Consider the following 19,119-nt stretch of genomic DNA (forward strand, 5'->3'; position numbering starts at 1 on the left):
ATGGCCAGATATGGGTCTGCCTGGGTTCCCTTGATTATGTATCTTGGTAAGCATGTAGAAGGTCCTTGGGGTAAGGGGGAGGGGTGAGGTTGTAGAGTTTCTGTTGGAGTTTTCTGGAGAAGGATTTGATGATACCTTTAAATTCCTGGCTGAATTGTGGTGCGGGGTCTTCGTTGAGTTCTTTGCAGTAGGTGGTGTCGGAGAGTTGACGATTGGCCTTGTTAATGAAATCATCACAGTTGAGGACTATTATAGCACACCCTTTGACTGCTGGTTTGATCACTATCTGGGGGGTGGTTGGATTTCAGGGACTACAGCTGTCCTCTCAGTAATGGAGAGATTGTGGTGGATGTGATGTTAACCACTGTACAATAAGGAGAAGAGTTTTCATATCAAATGGTTCTTAGTTGGGCTGTCAATTAATTGCAGTTAACTCATGTGATTAACTCAAAAAATTAATTGCAATGAATCGCACTTATAACAATAGAATACCAATTGAAATGTATTAAATATTTTTGGATGTTTTTCTACATTTTCAATATTGATTTCAATTACAACACAGGATACAAAGTACACCATGCTCAATTTATATTATTAGTTTTGATTACAAATATATGCACTGTAAAATGATAAACAAAAGAAATAGTATTTTTCAATTCACCTCATGCACGAACTGACGTGCAATCTCTTCATCGTGAAAGTGTAACTTACAAATGCAGATTTTTTTTGGTTACATATCTGCACTCAAAAACAAAACAGTGTAAAACTTTAGAGCCTACAAGTCCACCCAGTCCTACTTCTTGGTCAGCCAATCACTCAGACAAACAAGGTTGGTTACAATTTGCAGTAGATGCTTCTGCCTGCTTCTTATTTACAGTGTCACCTGAAAGTGAGAACAGGCGTTCGCATGGTACTTTTGTAGCTGGTGTTGCAAAGTATTTACATGCCAGATAAGCTAAACATTCATATGCCCCTTCCATGCTTTGGCCACCATTCCAGAGGACAGCTTCCATGCTGCTGCTGATCATTTAAAAAAAAAAAAAAAAAAAAGCGTCAATTAAATTTGTGACTGTACTCCTTGGGGCGAGAATTGTATGTCTCCTGCTCTGTTTCTGTATATATTTCATGTTATAGCAGTCAGATGATGACCCCCGCGCATGTTGTTCATTTTAAGAACACTTTCGCTGCAGATTTGACAAAACGCAAAGAAAGTACCTATGTGAGATTTCTAAAAATAGCTACAGCACTCGACCCAAGGTTTAAGAATCTAAAGTGCCTTCCAAAATCTGAGAAGGAAGAAGTGTGCAGCATGCTTTCAGAAGTCTTAAAAGAGCAACGCTCTGATGCAGAAACTACAGAACCCAAACCACCAAAAGAGAAAATCAACCTTCCGCTGGTGGCATCTGACTCAGATGATGAAAATGAACATGCATTGGTCCACACTGCTTTGGATGTTTATCGAGCAGAACCCGTCTTCAGCATGGATGCATGTCATCAGCATGGACGCATGTCCTCTGGAATGGTGGTTGAAGCATGAAGGGACATATGAATCTTTAGCACGTCTGGCACTTAAATATCTTGCAACGCCAGCTACAACAATGCTATGTGAACGCCTGTTCTCACTTTCAAGTGACATGGTACACAAGAAGCGGGCAGCATTATCTCCTGCAAATTGTAACCAACCTTGTTTGTCTGAGTGATCAGCTGACCAAGAAGTAGGACTGTGTGGACTTCTAGGCGCTAAAGTTTTACATTGTTTTATCTTTGAATGCAGTTATTTTTTTGTACATAATTCTACATTTGTAAGTTCAACTTTCGTGATAAAGAGATTGCACTACAGTACTTGTATTAGGTGAATTGAAAAATATTTTTTTTTTGTTTTTTACAGTGCCAAATATTTGTAATAAAAAATAAATATACAGTGAGCACTGTACACTTTGTATTTTGTTGATTGAAATTAATATATTTGAAAATGTAGTAAACATCCAAAATATTGAAAATAAATGGTATTCTATTGTTTAACAGCACGATTAATCGTGATTAATTTTTTTAATTGCTTGTCAGCCCTAGTTTTTAGTTTTAAAATTTACATTAAAAACTGTATGTAGGACTTATCGTATATACTCGATCATAAGCTGGTTCATTTATAAGCTGATCCCTCCCCAAGATGGATAAGTAAGAGTGGAAATTTTTGTATAATCCGTTCATAAGCCGACCCTATAATTCAGGGGTCAGCAAACTTTGGCTCCCAGGCCATCAGGATAAGCCACTGGTGGTCTGGTGCTTCTCTGGTTTGTTTACCTTGAGCGTCCGCAGGCACGGAGGTAAACCTAAGTAAACAAAGTGTCCCGGTGCGCTAGCTGCTTACCCTGACGGGCCGGGACAACAACTGGTGGGGAAATTTTTTTGGGGGGGAGAAGCTGGGGGTCAGGGGAGTAACCCCTGTGACTACTCCCCACATGAGCCCACCCCATCCCGTCACCCCTTCATGCTCCCCATCCCGTCCCTTCCCATCTTATCTGGGGAGGGCCAGGGGAGGATGTCTCTGGCCTGGCTGGAGCTGCTCCGGCACGCTGGGCAGTGCGGCCGCAGCCTTTTCCAGCAGGCTGGGCCGGGCGGCACGGCCACAGCGTGCTCCAGTGCTCGGGTAGCACGGCCACAGCCTGCTCTGGGGAACGGGGCCGAGCGGCATGACTGCAGCCTGCCAGCCCCGGAGCTGCAGCTGCTTCGGAGGCTGGGGGGAGAGCAGCGTGGCCAGAAGTGGAGAGACTCTGGCCCCGCCTCTTCCCTTCTGGCTGTGCTGCCTCTCCTTGCTCCCTCTGTTGGGGGGAGGGGAGGGGCTGTGTCCCACCTCTCCCTCTCTAGACCCGTTCATTAGCCGACCCCCATCTCTGTTGCTTCCCTTTTTTACTAAAACAATTCGGCTTATGAATGAGTATATAAGGTAGTTATTATTTTATGATTGATAAACACCTTATGTCCCTCTCCCTGCTAGTTTCTTGTGCCTTTTAAACACACACAGTAAAAGTTACTGTCTTTATCTCTGCTTGGTTGGGAAGGGGTCTAATTACCACCATAAGTTAACACAAAGGTTCCTCAATATCAGTAAGGTCCAGGAGTGGATGTAAATTTTATTCTCTTTTACTTGCTGTATGACCCTTGTGGAATATTGTTGTGTTTCTCTAATACTCCTTCATGTGGATTCACTGCATCCCTTTGAATTGCCATGTGTGTATAGTTGAAAACAGACTATCAAATCTATCAATCTTAACTTCATGGACACCTTGACTTGTGCAGATAAGGATACGGCCTGGGAACACACTTTCAACACATTTCTATTCTGTGCTTGAGAAATTGCCAACTCTGTTAATTGCTTGTTATTTCCTCTCCCCAGGGACACGTTATGGGGATTGTGTATTTCAGTGCTAGCTCTCGTGCCACGAGTGTTTAGGTTGATGCTGCAGAGTCTTCAAGTGAGCAGGGCCTGTCGGGAAGAAGTGCCTGTCATTGGTCAGTTGTTGCGTTTGCTAATGCAGCATGGACAGCTCAGGAGTCACATGGTGACAAGTGAACTTCTTGTGCAACAGATTGTCAAGGATATTATGGTATGAAACTATTTTTTTCCCAGAAGACTTCAAGAATATCTTATTCTAGCAGTGAGAATAAACCTCAACAACCCTAAGTTGCACACAACACTCATTCAAATCACATACAAAAAAAGGTGGCCAGAATGTGGCTTGTGGAGTCCAAATTTTGGTCCATAGCTGCCTTCTGTATACCTTGACAGGGTAGCCCACAGAATAGGGGGGCTACCTGTATGAACATGTGCTACTTATCAGTGATGATCCTCACTGGCTGCTGTGTCATGAGGCATTCTCTGGGAATGCCAAAAGCCTGCAGTCAGTGTCAGGAAGGCCATTCCATTGCTGCAGTGCAGATTTCTCTGCTTAGGCTCTCACTGACAAGGAAGACCAATCTCTAAACTTGTAGCCTTGGGGAACAGTAGCCAAGTAAACGGGCCCTGGACACCAGAATCTATTCAGTGGCAAAATGCATCTGAGGTTGGTTATTTTTGTTACTGACAACGACTTGATGTAGAAGGGACTTCAGTGAGGGAGACAAACTAGGGTCAATCCATGAGTTTACACTAAAACAGTAAAACATTTGTGAAAAATGAGGAACCTGATAGTTTGTCACTGTGTTATAGAACAGCATCAAATTGGAACAAACTTTCCTAAAATATGTACAGCCACACTTCACTACCTGGGTGGGGGAGAAAGAACAGAGACCCAGCACGAATCGGTGAGGCCTAATCTGGAAAGAAGGGCAGTGCATGTGGTGTCAGGCTTCCTGCTGTCTAATTGGGGAACATTGTGTAACCCCAAAACATGACCGTTCTAACAGGTGCAGCACTTACTGCTTCTGTTTGCTGAGTGGGCTGCAGCCAAGATTTCTCAGCAGTATTACTGTACTTGTTTTGGGACTGTTGATCTGAAAAGCAGGTGTCTCAAATAGGTTACTTGTTTTGATGGAGTGGGTTAGGATGTCCTTTAGCTTTAAAGCAGGAGGGCAAATGTGGCTTTTTTAGACTTCAGTAGGTGGCTCCTTGAAAAGCCACTGCCTGTGCATTCCCCCAGGCCTATCATGTCCACAGGAGCCAGTAAGGCTATAGCTGCACTTAGGGTGGTGGGTAGAGTACAGGCACTACACGTGTAGCTAAACAGCACAGTGAAAGGCAGGTTGTGTACTTGTCACTGCAGTGTGTAGCTACACCCGACAGTGAAAGGCTCCAGGGGCAGGAAAGGCTCTGACAGCTCCAGGGAGCTGCTGGAGCCTTTGCCTGCTGCTCCCTCACTGCCAGAGCCTTCCCTGAGATGTGAGAGAGACTGCTTGGGCATGTACTGAGCCCAGTAGCACTCTGCTCTACTCGCCTATACCATGTCTCACCATCCACACTGCTATGTATACCTATGCTAGCGGGGCATGCGGTGTTACTTTACACACCACCCTAAGTGTAGATGTGCCCTGAAAGAGCCTCTGCCATATTCTATGAACAGAAAATGACAGACTTGGCTGCTGGTGTTTAACACCATGGTATTTAAGCCTGCTCGGCCAGTGGCTGTGGTGTTACACTCCCTTTTGGAATAACTAGCATGCTAGAGTGTTGTCTACCTAGAGCTCTCTGTGGATTATCTAATGGTAGCCCTGGTGAGAATGTTTTTATAAAACTCCTTACTGTAGACATGGCCAGTGAGTCTTCCTACTATAGTAGAGCCTCAATCATTTCCACTAATGATTTGGAAATGCATTGTAAATTGCTGAATTGGAACTAAGCAAACAAACATGATTTAAATAGCATAGAGACTGCATGATGGTACACTCTGAAATAGCAAGTGAACCACACTTAGATAAATTCACACACCCTTCATAGTATCATAGAAATGATCTGTAGCTGATTTTGTAAAAAGGAATGAAGTCTTAATATTATCATTACACTAGAGTTCTGTCTCTTTGCTAATGTTTCTTGAACTCCAAATGATGGCTTCTCCTTTTCTCAATAATTACGTGGTGTGTAAATGAACAAGGTTCCTCTGTATTTGATTTCTTGTTTGCAATAGAATGTCTGGTTAACTGAAAATATCAAGCCAACTACTGAAACTTCATGAGTAGTACTGTTAGCTTATTGGGTCATATGTGTGATTTACAACCTGTTTCCTTTTTGCCTCCAGACATTGAAGAGTGGTGAAGTCCAAGAGCAATGGCTAACAGACCTCCATTACTGTTTCAACATATATCTTGCCACACATCCACAGGGACCCGGTGTTATTAGCACAGAATATTGAAGAAATGAACATTGTACATCTGCTTTAAAGTGTTTACTTCCATTTAATTCTGAAAGGAAAATGTTGGGACAATGTTTGTTATAAAAAATTTTTAAGTGGAACTTAAATAAATTTTTTTTCCTAAAATCTGTTTGTACTACATTACTTTGGTCTTGAAGCAAGAAAGTAACATTGCAGTGTAAGTAGTTTAGGTAAGACTGACTGCAGGAGAGGATACGCTGAGGACAATCCCAGCTGTTGAAGTGAAAATATTAAATGCTGTCACTGATGTGGAGAGAATCTCCTTTGTTTATTGGATTCTTGTATTGACTCCAGTCATTTTCCATTATTTATAATATTTAAATGATTTCATTGTGTAATATACAATGCAAAAATACCACTCATGCTTTTTAAGGTGGAATAACAGTATTTTGGATATTTATTGAATATAAAAAATAGAAATGTAGTAAAGAATAAAGTCAAAGTAATAATATACAATATGCTTAGGACAAAAGTAAGAAAAAAGGAACATGTTACATCATTTTTTTCTTAAAAAACATGTCCACCAAAGTGATCCCCTTGTCTGCCTTTCAGTTTCACTTGCAAAGTCAATGGCAAAACTCCAGCTGACGTCCGTGGGAGAAGGCCCCATGGTGTGCGTGTCGATATAAAAACATTTCATGACTATTTCACTAACAAAGAAATTTACTTTGTTTTGAGGGGAGAGGGTGAAGTGGTGAAATCCCGGCCCCACTGACTTCTATAGGGCCAGCCTTTCACCCTAGAAACTTAATAATTAACATGGTCCTTTCTTTCAGTCACAATTTCTACCACTACGTTAGTATCTAACAGTGAGCTCAACACAATGTTCCTCTTTAGTGAAGAATCCGAGCACACAGGTTGCTGTTGAGCAGATGCACTCATTCCTAGTGGCGGCTATACTTTCTGTTCTGCATAGATTTTCAGATACTTATTACAGGTAATTGCAAAGCTTTTGATACTCTGAATTTGGGGTTAAATGAGAGACAGGGACAAAGATTTTCTAAAATAGTTAACCCTTTAATAGAACTGGCTCCGCACATCTAATTTGTGATTAGAGCAGTTTGGAAAAAATGATTTCAGTCCCACAGGAAATTCCAGTACTTTGGCATTTGCTTTCATCCCAAAAAGTAAAATCAAATTTTTGTGGGATGTAAAGTTCTGAGAAACTTTGACTTGGAAATATCAAAACAAAAACTTGCAACATTTTTTGACTAAAATAAAAAATTGACAATTTCAGCCAAAATGAAATTGACGAAGGGCAGCCATCTAAAAGGTTGTAAATACAAAGGATGGAGAGAAATTGATTAGGATATTCCTGAGGGGGTATGCTATGGTATAATGGGATGGAAATGAACAAAGAATTTTAATATATAGCAATACTAGGAATTTTCACTTGATAGCAGAGTGTGGAATAATCTCTCAAAGGAAAGGGTGGGAGCCATATTAGTTCACTTCCTCCCCCCCCCTTTAAATTTAAGAATAAATATGTGGATTGCATTGAGAAACTGGCTGTTTCATAGATCTGGATATTAACTGGGTGATAGGAGGGGAGATTGGAGTTTCTAATCTAGAGGGAATTTCAGCTCCCTAATTAAGTGTAGAACTAGCGCTTGTTTTATGCTTTTTACCTAGAGAAAACTATGTGCTTATATTGTTCTCCCAGGAAGTTTTATTTTAGCTTTCATAAATCAAAAGTGCTTCGATAGGGCTGGAGAAGAGAGAAGGCAATAGTGCACCTGCTCATTATATAAAGTTTTTTTCAAACCCCATATGTGGCTGAACATAGGGCTGTAATTAACACTCTCATAACATATTTATGGATAATTTTGATAAATTCTATAAATTGCTAATTCCAGCCTACTTCTCAACTTGATGAAATTTGAAATTCTGTAATGTCAGTAAATAAATTACTCTTTCATTCGTACAGGAAATGCGTTCAACTCCCTGGAAGTCTGGTTTGGCATATAGCACTGAGATAATACAATAATGGAAAATACCTTTGTTAGCTTAATATTTTGTATACTTTTTTCAATTACAAGCAAGATTTCATACATTCCTGTAGAACTGGGGAGTCGTCTTTAAGTTGTTTTCAGGTTCCCTATTACTACTTCTCAGCTTTGCTTAATGCTTGGGTCTTTTGGTTTTTGACTTTGCAGCAGTGATTGGTCTCATGTTGTATGAAAACTGCTTCAATTTTCCTTCATTCTCCAGCAGATGAACATACTGCAGGTTGCTTACTGTAAAAACAAAAAATGTTAGTTCTATGGGGTAATATTGATTTTTTTTAAAGAAAAGCTGCAGTCGGCTGTGCATCCTAGCCTTCAAATATGCATAAACTTTGAATACTTTGTTGTGTAAATAAGGCCATTTAACAGAAATGTCCAAAATTTCATCAGCATGCCAGAAACAAAACCCTTCTTGACAACTCAGCCTGAGTCCATGGTTCTGTTTCGCTCTCTCGTAAGCCAGGGAGGCAGGCACATTCATTACTGCACTTTATGTAAATAGAATTTTCAAAAGTACTTAAGTGACTTAGGCGCCTATACCTCTTTGACTGACTTGCTCTAGCTAATTATTGAAACGTTTACAGGTGACAGGCGTCTCACTGACAACTGAACAGCTAGTTTGTTGAAATTGCCCAGGAAACAGCAAGATATTTTGTTTAGTATTGTTTGTGGGGACTTGACGATTTACAAACCTTTCATTTGAAAACAAAACAAGAACTTCTGACAGTGTGCACATGACTGTTCTAGACTTGCTCAGTTTTGAACTACGAGAGCAGAATCCAGCTTGACCCCTGCAAAACCGACTTCCGAAGTAGAAAAACTAGCGGGTGTTTGGAATTTCCTATCATACGTACAAAATATTATATATCTGACAAACAGTGGTGTGGTGTTTTTTTTACCTAGTTCATGATGCAATATGTAAATAACTTCCCTGCCACAAGATGGTATAAAGAATAAAAGTGCACAAGATTGTGATAAAAAGACAGCCATTTACAATCAGTTACTTTAAACAAATACTTCCTGGTTGCAGTTATTTGTCAAACATGGTCTGGGGTGGCAGGGGAACCCTGCTTTCTCTCCCCTTCCCCATGGGCTAAAATAGATTTTTCAAAACATCCAGCAAGTTCCATTTTTATCCTTTGCCATGTTCCTCTCCCCCAATCTTGTTGAGCAGTGGCTGCGCTTCCTTCCAGGGCTTGGCTGTTGTACCACACCTGGGGTGGAAGCTGCCTCTTGTCAATACTTTTTTTTGTCCCCATCCCAAAATTTTCAGCCTGCGTACACCAGTGAGGATGTTAAACTAGTTTTTGCCAGTCTCCAGTTGGCAGATTTGTCACCGTACACTTTTTCACAAGGCACAAGAATGTTTGTTAGTACCAATATTCTTCTCCTTCCCAGCTGTACCCTTCTCAGAGAAATGAATCAAACATGAGTCCATTTTGACCTACGCTAGACAACTACGTCAAAAATACTGTTTCTGGCATTAGCCACTGACAGCTCTGAACTTTTCCAACAAACTTAATGTCATGCACGAAGGGCGTCAGATGAAAAACACGTTATTGTCTTTAAGACAGGGGTAAAGTTCCCTAAGCTCCTATTAGGTGAATGAAAGTAGGTACTGTTCTACAGGCACTGGGCAAAGTTCCTATCACTATCCTACTTATCACCAAGTTATGAAAGGTAAAGTCAACTCAAAGCTGCAAAAGAAAGCCTTTCTATTTCATAAAAGACAAGCAGAGAGATTTGTTGCCCCTAAAACCAAAGAACTAAGCAAAACACTAAGTTTTAAAATCTATCTTCAGCAGTTCCATGACTCAGTATGCAAAGGTGGCAGATTAAACACCTGTCTGGTAGCTTTCTAGGCTATATTGAAAATGACCAAAGGTGTTCTCTTAAATAGTGCAAGAGCGAGCATGTTTGTCTCTTGTGAGACAGAAATGTATCTACCGTTATAATGTAACTCCAAGGGCAGCGCTGCTTTGAGACTACCCTGGGACTTGAGAAGAGTTCTAAACGAGTCAGAGAGCACCAAGAAAAGAGCCTAGGAACATTTTTAGTTTTCTTTCATTATTGTCCTAACACCAAATATTTTAAATCGAGACAGCTTGTTAGCTACGCGTGGTCTGGTTTTTGAGCCACAGCTGGTATGACTAGAGGAGACCACTCTGTCTGTTCAAACTGACCCTCCGATTTTGCAAAACTAATGATTGCATCACCCCTGCTACCATCGGTCTAAGCAGTCGCTGAATAACTGCAGACTAGTGCTTTACCACCACTGTTAGCTGATTGAGCTTGTTGAGAATTTGTTCCCAAATTCTATTCTCATCTCGTTCCTCCTTAGCCATTGCTCCCTGTCCTGCCATCTCAAGACATTCCTTGCCTTCGCGATCTTGAAGCTAATTACAAACTGCTCAGCATCTCCCTCTTTTCTGGTAAATAGGTTAGCTCCCTTTTCTCTGGCCTCATGTCTTACCTTCCAGTCATGATGGCATTTTGTTGCAGTTCTATGGATTTAGCTCTAATTCATTTAAATCCTTGCTCAACCCTGGAAACCAGACCTGCACACAGCATTTCACGCAGAGAACAGAGATAAGACTTCATTAGTGACACCTAGAAATGTCAGCATGGCTTCTGGTAGCAGTGAGATCTACAACTGTAACTCTTACCTAACAACACATAGCTTTCATGTGGTGCTTTACAAAGGAGGTTGATATCGTTGTCCCCATGTTACAGATGGGTAAACCGAGGCACACAGTTGACGTGACTTGCCCCAAAGTCACTCAGAAGGCCTGTGGCGGAGCAGGGATAGAACAGAGGTCCCTAGATCTTAGTTCAATTTATGTGGCCACATCCAATGGGCAGTTTTAACGGGAAGGCCAAGGACTGAATGACTAGGAATAGGAATTACCCGCTCCCACAGAAGCAGGCCTAGCACTGGGGAAAGTACTGCAGAGAACAATCCTGTGCTGCCAGGGGCCTGACCTAATCTAGCATTAAAACAGATAGACAATAGCGTGCCTAGCAGCTGGTGCACGCCTTCGGCCACCACAGTGCACCAACAGCAATCAACTGCCCAGCTTAGGTCAGTGTATCGCTACTGGAGCATAATTTTCAGTTTCATTTAAACAAATTGTTGAAATACTGTTTTTCAGGAGTCTCGGTAACTCGTGAAATTAGGAAAATAGCAGGGCAAAGGGTATTGGCATTTTTTCACTCTGTAACACTGAGTATGTGAGAAAATGTCAGGGTATAATTCTTCCTTTAATGAGCAGGGTCCCTTAACACTCCTGTTGTTCTCCCTGAGTCCTGGATGCCTTTCAGCAGCAGATCTGGGCTAATGGCTACTTATGAGAACTAAAGTGGAAAGGTTGAATAGCTCCCAGTGTAGTGGAAAGTGGTGAGAGGGCACTAGCCCTTTCTAATGGGCATCCTGGTACATGGGGAAAGGGACTGGGCCTGGCTACTTTCTCCTCCATCCCTCACCCTGCCCTGCTGCCTTGAGTGCTGTATGTAGCAAGGCTGCTCCCAAATGCAGAAGGCTGACATGAAAGGGGTTTAAGTAACAGTGCAGTTAGACTCCGCAGAGTGATTCTAACAGTGGCATTGTGGGCTCTGTGATCCCCAGATCAAACCTGTCTCATCTACCTAATGGTAAGCAACTTGGGGCAGCCACCATCTAGCACCTAGCAGAAAGGGACCCTAGGCTCTACACTGCAATACAAATAATAAGTAAAAACATTTTTCTACAGATTCAACATGGGATCTGAGTCAAGCTGGATTCTTTCCATCTTCTGCCGGTAACAGAAATTGTTCCATGTGTACCGCTCCAGTGACCTCAGTCTCTATTCTCCATTACCCATCTGGAGTAACTCTTGCCCTCAGTGGCTCTGCACAGGTGTAACTGATTAGAACGTAACAAACAATTCTGTAGCTGATGCACAAGGAGGAACAGAACCCTTTGTGAGTTGTGCTGGCTCTGCAGGAGATAGGAGTAAGAAGAAGAAAAACGTGTTTTTATCACTGCAATCTGCAGCCAGGGGAGTGAATACGCTCAGCACACAGATCTAGGGAGGAAGAAGATTCAATTTTTATATAGCACTTTTCAGCATAGAGCAGTGGTGGGAAAGGCAGTGTGTGTGGTTGGCATGGTCTCTTGGGGAGCAGGAATGGAAACAGGGCCACAGTAATTAAAAATGAAGAGTAAAGATAAAAATCCACCCTCCCACTCGCACCCTCCAATCCATCAGTTACTCCCAAACACCGTCGGGAAACTACGTCTAATCATAACACGTGAGTGTGCAGATTGTATGGCTTCTAGCTGTGGACCATTAAGAGCTGGTGTACAAATGTGAAATAATTGAAAAGGGACAAGCGGCCAGTATCCCCAGCAAGGGTGTGGAGTAATCAGTTCTTGGTAACACCGGGTGTGCTGTGCAGCAAGGAGGCTGAAGGCAGAGGGCTGCCTTGTAGAGTGCCAGAGGAATTCACCAATAACCTACTTGCTACTAGAGTGTGACTCAGTAGTAGAAAGAAAGAAGAATCAGGAAGAAGAAAAAGTTCTTTCACCTTCACCACCTGTGTAACTGTCTCTCCCTCTCCCCCTCCCCACCTCACTAACACTGCCCCATAACTATATAACATCACAGCAACAGGGTTTTTAAAAAAATATTTTCTGCAGGAAGGTACCAGCCAAGGGTCACTGGGAGTTGGTTCACAGATATGACATTATAAAAAAGGTCTAACCAGCAAGCCAGAGTGTGTCTGGGCAGTATGGTCAGATGTGGATATCTGTGTCCACGAGCACATATATGCAATTGAACTTGTCTAATTTTTGTTCATAAATTCTCAGTATGTGTAGAAATGTGGTATCTGCTTCCACATGGCCACCAGATACTGTGCTGATAAATTAAGTGTGCACAAGTATGTGTATACAAATTCACACAGGTGAGTTTAAACATCTCTCCTTCTCTGTAAACTGCCATTGTATAATAGGGTTTTTCCTACCCTCAGTTCTTTGCACATATCTTGTTAAACAAACAAGTTAATATCAAAGAAAAAATGAAAAAATAATACACAAAAGTCCAAAAGGAGTGACAGAACACAGAGCCCCTGATCTCAGGGTGCTAGCTGTCTAGGTACAATGATATCTTAGATGGGATGTTCACTTGGTTATCTCAATTTTTTTGGTTTTATTATTATTATTACTATAGTTTTGTTCCCCTCATTTTCCTTTCATATTCAAGCCATCTAAAACATTTTAAATTCCAGAAATGCTTCCACAGCTTCACTAAGGCCGTACCCTTACCTGAGATCACGTGCACATCAGAAAGCTTATGCTTTGAAGAAGGTCTTGCTGGATGGCAAACTTTTCCTTCTTGAGAGCGCCCTTTAAAAAATAAATGTGCACATTTTTACAAATTCACACCCAAATGTGGTTATGTACAGTTATAGACCATTTCACTGTGAACTGCTGCACTCTCTTAATTTTAAACACAAAGACTTACATTAAAATAATCTTATCATAAAGAGTCTCATAAAACTTATGATGGAAAATTTATCACACTGTTAAACAATAATAGAATACCATTCATTTAAATATTTTTGGATGTTTTCTACATGTTCAAATATTGATTTCAATTACAACACAGAAAAAGTGTACAGTGCTCACTTTATATTTATTTTTGATTACAAATATTTGCACTGTAAAAAACAAGAAATAGTATTTTTCAATTCACCTAGTACAAGTACTGTAGTGCAATCTCTTATAATGAAAGTTGAACTTACAAATGTAGATTTATGTACAGAAAAATAACCGTATTCAAAAATAAAACAAAACTTTAGAGCCGACAAGTCCACTCAGTCCTATTTCTTGTTCAGCCAACTTCTCAAGACAAATAAGTTTGTTTACATTTGTAGGAGATAATGCTGCCCGCTTCTTGTTCACAATGTCACCTGAAAATGAGAACAAGTGTTCATACAGCACTGCTGTAGTCGGCATCGCAAGATATTTACATGCCAGATGCGCTAGAGATTCGTATGTCCCTTCATGCTTCAACCACCATTCCAAAGGACATAAATCCATGCTGACGACGGATTCTGCTCAATAAAAATCCAAAGCAATATGGACCAACACATGTTCATTTTTATCATCTGAGTCAGATGCCACCAGCAGAAGGTTGATTTTCTTTTTTGGTGGTTCGGGTTCTGTAGTTTCCACATCAGAGTGTTGCTCTTTTAAGACATCTGAAAGCATGTGCCACACCTCATCTCTCTCAAATTTTGGAAGGCACTTCAGATTCTTAAACCTTGGGTCGAGTGCTGTAGCTATTTTTAGAAATCTCACATTGGTACTTTGTGTTTTGTCAAATCTTTGATGACATTGTAAATAAGAAGCAGGCAGCATTATCGCCTGTAAATGTAAACAAACTTGTTTGTCTTAGCGATTGGCTGAACGAGAAATAGGACTGAGTGGACTTGTAGGCTCTAAAGATTTACACTGTTTTGTTTTTGAGTGCAGTTATGTAACAAAAAAAATCTACATTTGTAAGTTGCACTTTCACGATAAAGAGATTGTACTACAGTACTTGTATGAGGTGAATTGAAAAATACTGTTTCTTTTGTTTATCATTTTTACAGTGCAAATAGTTGTAATAAAAAATAATAATATACTGTGAGCAGTGTACACTTTGTATTCTGTGTTGTAACTGAAATCAATATATTTGAAAACATAAAATAACATCCAAAAATATTTAATAAATTTCAATTGGTATTCTATTGTTTAACAGTGCGATTAAAACTGTGATTAATCGCGATTAACTAAAAAAAATAATCGTGATTAAAAAAAGTAATCACGTGAGTTAACTGCTATTGACAGCCCTAAAAATTGTTAATGTGATCCATAATAGCATTTCAAGTAACTTTTGGGTAAATTTTATAGTTTCAACACAAAACATGGTTAAATAAGTATATTTTCTTTTTAAGTTTCCATAGTGTTTGGTTGAATAATTACCAGAGTAAACCTGCATCCAACTCAGCATATCTAACACTGAGTATGTGTACTTTCAAAATGAGCAGATAAACAATATCACCTTCTGATCATCACATTACCCCAAATTCAGGTCTGGTGAAATAGAAATATGGGGAGCTGTCTGTCTGTCTGAGGGACTCCTGTCATGGAGTAATGATGTGCAGCGACCCATATACTGCTTTAAGGTTAAAAAAAATCAGGTTTAGAAATGATTTGCTTCTAAAAGTATCTAACCCCCTCCTCCCTCCCCCCCCCCCCATGGATTTATCTGTGTATTAAAAAAAATGGATTTCTAGCTCTGGTGCTGCAAATCCCGTAGTAACTTGGGAAGTATTAAATCTATAGCAGATTCCAAAATCTAGGAATATTGTTAGTTATGAAAGCATCAGCAATGGAACACTTAAATTCTGAAACTTTAAATTGCCACCACAACAGAATTACCATATATCTGCTTAAGGATGGATTGCGTGCTCGTTTTTATGGCTGAGTTGCTTTTATTTACAGATTTTAGGTTTTTACATGAAGACACTGATTTCAGAGGGCCATGGTTCAGCTGTTTCTTCCAAGCGACCTGGATGAAAAAGGCAGCTGTCTCTTGTCTCCATTTGTCTTTATCTTCTTTGCATTGCCGCTCAGCACTAAAAAGCTGGACCAACTTCTGTCTTAGCTGGTAACTGGAGAGAAGAGAAGAGCACTTGTTTTAGATGACCTGTTTTAGCTTCAGTGTTTTACATGCATCAGTTCACATGGTGGATTACATGAGTAACTGGGAAAACAAAATTCCCACTGATCTGACAACTCACTTGGATGAGGAATGTTTGCTTAGCAGACAGAATAAGACCTGGATTCAATTCCAGATGTGACCATTAATTTCACACAATTACTGAAGCAGACAAGGATCATGAGTATCAAAAGTTACTCTGGAACTTCAAACTATCTGCAGCCAAAATAATAATAAATAATGTACCAAAAAATCACCAAAAGTGAGGACAATATTAAGAACAAACAACTACATATATGTGGTATAATCTATCAATAATACTACCTCTGTTTTCATTGCATTCACAACTGAATGTAGTGGCATAAACTTTTCTGATGCATTCTCCTGCATATTTGCAAATTATTGACACAATATAGGGGAAGATACTTGCTGAGTCTATTTCCTCTTTCTACACAGAACTTGAGAAGCTCTAGGGCCTGGTTCTTCACTGCCTTGCAGCTTGTGCCATCATTTATACCTGAGCAACGTGGATGTAAAATGCTACCAAACCAGACTAATAGTATGCACCCAGAGTTCTTCTTACTTCTGAAGAACTCTCAGTCCCTTTCCTGGTTTCTCCAATCTCTTAGTTCTCCCTAAATGTTTCACTCCATCTTTGCTCCCTCTTTCTTTCAGTCTCTCTCCTAGCCTTACCACTGCAGCTGTGATGTGTCACTGACAGTTCACAAACATCCCTTCATTTGGTTAACACTTGCACAGAAGAGCTACATTTTTCCTTGCCTCAAATGTTAGTAGTCTGTGCTGTACTCGCATTTCATACTAGAGAATAAACTGACTGGCCAAATAATCCACTCTAAATCTTCCTGCTATGGCTTTCCCCCAGGTTAACAGTAACTTATTAATTATGATGGTATTTGACACTATGGGGTATTAGATGATGTCATTGGTATTTGGCTGCTGGTCTGAAGTGAGTCAGTGAAATCAGTCTAGTTTCCACATCCCCATGACTCGCTATCACACCTGTTGTTGTTTGAGGTCCATGCTGGAAGCCTCCACAGCGAAGACAAGGAAGGAACGGATGGGAATGGACACAAATCCCCTCTCACCTGGGCAGTAATGGTAGCCTTGCAGTGCTGCTGCCCAGGCTGTACTGGCTCTTTGAAATTTGGTTTCTAGCACCTTTTACAACAAGCTCAAAAGTAAAACAAACTAATACACAGAACCAGAAGCAAAATCATTACCGGAACCTGCTATAAGCCATCGGACCAGAAGGAGCATGAGACAGTGGACTGGATGGCTCAAGTGATTGTTAATGAGATCTAGAGCCTTTTACCGCTACAATAGGTTGTCTATTGAAGTCCAGATGACCAAAAGTTACCAGCAGATGTGCTTTTTCTGTGGCCTGTGTGAAATGAACTGGTGGTTTCAGGTATGCCTATCACAGAAACCACTACCATCCCTACCCATGACTGCAGTTGCAGCAGAGGCACAAAGGACTGCATATGCATGAAATCTGAACTACCCTCTCTTCCTCTGTGAGGTTGCCTGCCCATGTCAGATTGGTTTTGCGACTAGACACCACAAGTTTCCAGGGCTGTTATTCTGACACTTTGCACGAGTTCTATATTCATTTAAAAAAAGCTGAGAGAGAGCTGGTGAAAAGCAAACGCTAGTACCGACATGGGGATTTAACTATTCAAAACAGAGCAACACTATAATAGTTAAGTCAAGAAGCAAGTAAATAAACATTTTTGTGGATTTGTTGCAGGACTTCTTCCAGAGACAAGGAAGCGTTATCCATGTATGTGTTATAACTAAGCTCCGGTTACTTAACAATAGGCCGTTACAGGAAAAAACCTGTACACTGCTGGATAACTAATGACTCTTGCTATTAATTTAGTCTACAAAATGCAGAAAAAATGATTGGGTAATAGCTGTTTAACAGCTGAGTGGAAAGGAATGTTAAACTGTACTCTGTGCTTGACAATTACTCCTGTATTAAGTGCTGCAGGTATTTACTGATCTATAAATCAAATGGTCACATGGACATTATATCCCGTCATTGCCATCAAAGACCTCACAGAACCTTCTGGTAGTTTTTGGAGACACATAAATATTGCAGGGAACCAAAGGGGAGGGGAACCTATGTAGCTGTGCTTCAGCTTATGTGCAAATATTCCACAAAAATGTGTCTATCTGGTTCTGAGTCAAAAAAGAAGGGAAGCAGGGGGTTAAATTAAAACACACACACACACGCACGCACACGCAGTGCTGCGCTAACAAAAATTCAAAGCTCAGTCAGCACACTAGGTGCATATACCATGACTCTGAAGCGTATGTGGGGCAGGAATGAAAATGCGAGCAGTCTATGCGCTCAGGTTTATGGGTAAGGAGGCTTTGAGCTTAAGAAAAGTTAAAGATCTGTCTGAAAATAACAGACTGAAGTGCCTGATGCCAGCTGGAGACCTACAGGGACAGCAACCAAAAGATTTCCAGCTTTTGTCAATTCACTGTGGGCCCAAGAGAGTGCCACTAGCTTCAATGCACCCGACAAGGGAGCGAGGCGGACACAGGAACTGCAAGCCTCGGTGAGCAGGATGAGCAATTAACCTTTGGCAGGCCTGATGCCTTAAGAGACACTTTTGGGGACTAAATTTGTGATGTTTGTGGACTGTGGGAATTGAAACATTTTTCTGGAAAAGGGAAATTTAACGTGCATCACAGAAGTATAAGTTACTAGCGTGCTGTCAGTCCAGAATTCTGAAGGGATGAGCTTGGTTGTATCTCAAACTGTTTTACATTTTCAATAAATATGGTAAATTGACTGCAAAATTTAAAGTGAGAGTCAAGTCTATTTAATCTCTTAGTTTAGTGGTTGGTGGAGTCAAAAAACTCAGGTACATACTGTCATATAGCTTCATTAAAGTAAGTTCCGGACCAGCCTGCGTTAACGTCTGTGAAACGCTCACAGTGATCCACAAGCACCTGGAGAACCATTGAGAAATACCCCTTGCGATTAATGTACTCAGTGGCTAGGTGGTCTGGTGCCAGAATTGGAATGTGCGTGCCATCTATCGCCCCTCCACAGTTAGGGAAGCCCATTTGTGCAAAGCCATCCACAATGTCATGCACGTTGCCCAGAGTCACTGTCTTTCAGAGCAGGATGCCATTAACGGCCCTGCATACTTCCATCAGCACAACTTCAATGGTCAACTTTCCCACTCTGAACTGGTTAGCGACCGATTGGAGTAGCCAGCTTCCACAGTGTAATCGCCATGCACTTCTCCAGTGACAGGGCAGCTCTTATTCTCGTGTCCTTGCGCTGCAGGGCTGGGGCAAGTTCATCATACAGTCCCATGAATGTGGCTTTCCTTATGCGAAAGTTCAGCAGCCACTGCTCGTCATCCCAGACATGCATCATGATGTGATCCCACCACTCAGTGCTTGTTTCCCGAGCCCAAAAGTAGCATTCCACTGTGATCAGCACCTCTGTTAATGCCA

General features: G+C 41.0%; 2 protein-coding genes across 4 annotated transcripts in view; one reads left to right on the plus strand and one right to left on the minus strand.

The window, feature by feature from the left end:
• The window catches only part of TEX10 (testis expressed 10), a 121,154-nt gene extending 115,003 nt beyond the window's left edge, over nucleotides 1–6,151 (plus strand). Inside the window, exons 14-15 of the mRNA XM_054018625.1 lie at nucleotides 3,395–3,605; nucleotides 5,730–6,151. Of these exons, the coding sequence (XP_053874600.1) occupies nucleotides 3,395–3,605; nucleotides 5,730–5,843 (325 nt within the window). The 3' untranslated portion in view covers nucleotides 5,844–6,151. The remainder of the gene's footprint in view (nucleotides 1–3,394; nucleotides 3,606–5,729) is intronic.
• Nucleotides 6,152–6,243: 92 nt separating this feature from the next.
• Nucleotides 6,244–19,119, minus strand: part of INVS (inversin) — a 223,713-nt gene continuing 210,837 nt past the window's right edge. For 2 of the 3 annotated variants that reach the window (XM_054018622.1, XM_054018621.1), the window contains exons 15-17: nucleotides 15,339–15,571; nucleotides 13,176–13,256; nucleotides 6,244–8,101 (exon numbers count right to left, since the gene is read on the minus strand). In XM_054018622.1, coding sequence (XP_053874597.1) covers nucleotides 7,986–8,101; nucleotides 13,176–13,256; nucleotides 15,339–15,571 — 430 coding nt within the window. In that variant the 3' untranslated portion in view covers nucleotides 6,244–7,985. The other variant, XM_054018624.1, reaches the window with a different exon arrangement.

The sequence above is a fragment of the Malaclemys terrapin genome, chromosome 2 (genome assembly GCF_027887155.1).
Source record: "Malaclemys terrapin pileata isolate rMalTer1 chromosome 2, rMalTer1.hap1, whole genome shotgun sequence".
In the NCBI taxonomy this organism is placed as follows: domain Eukaryota; kingdom Metazoa; phylum Chordata; order Testudines; family Emydidae; genus Malaclemys; species Malaclemys terrapin.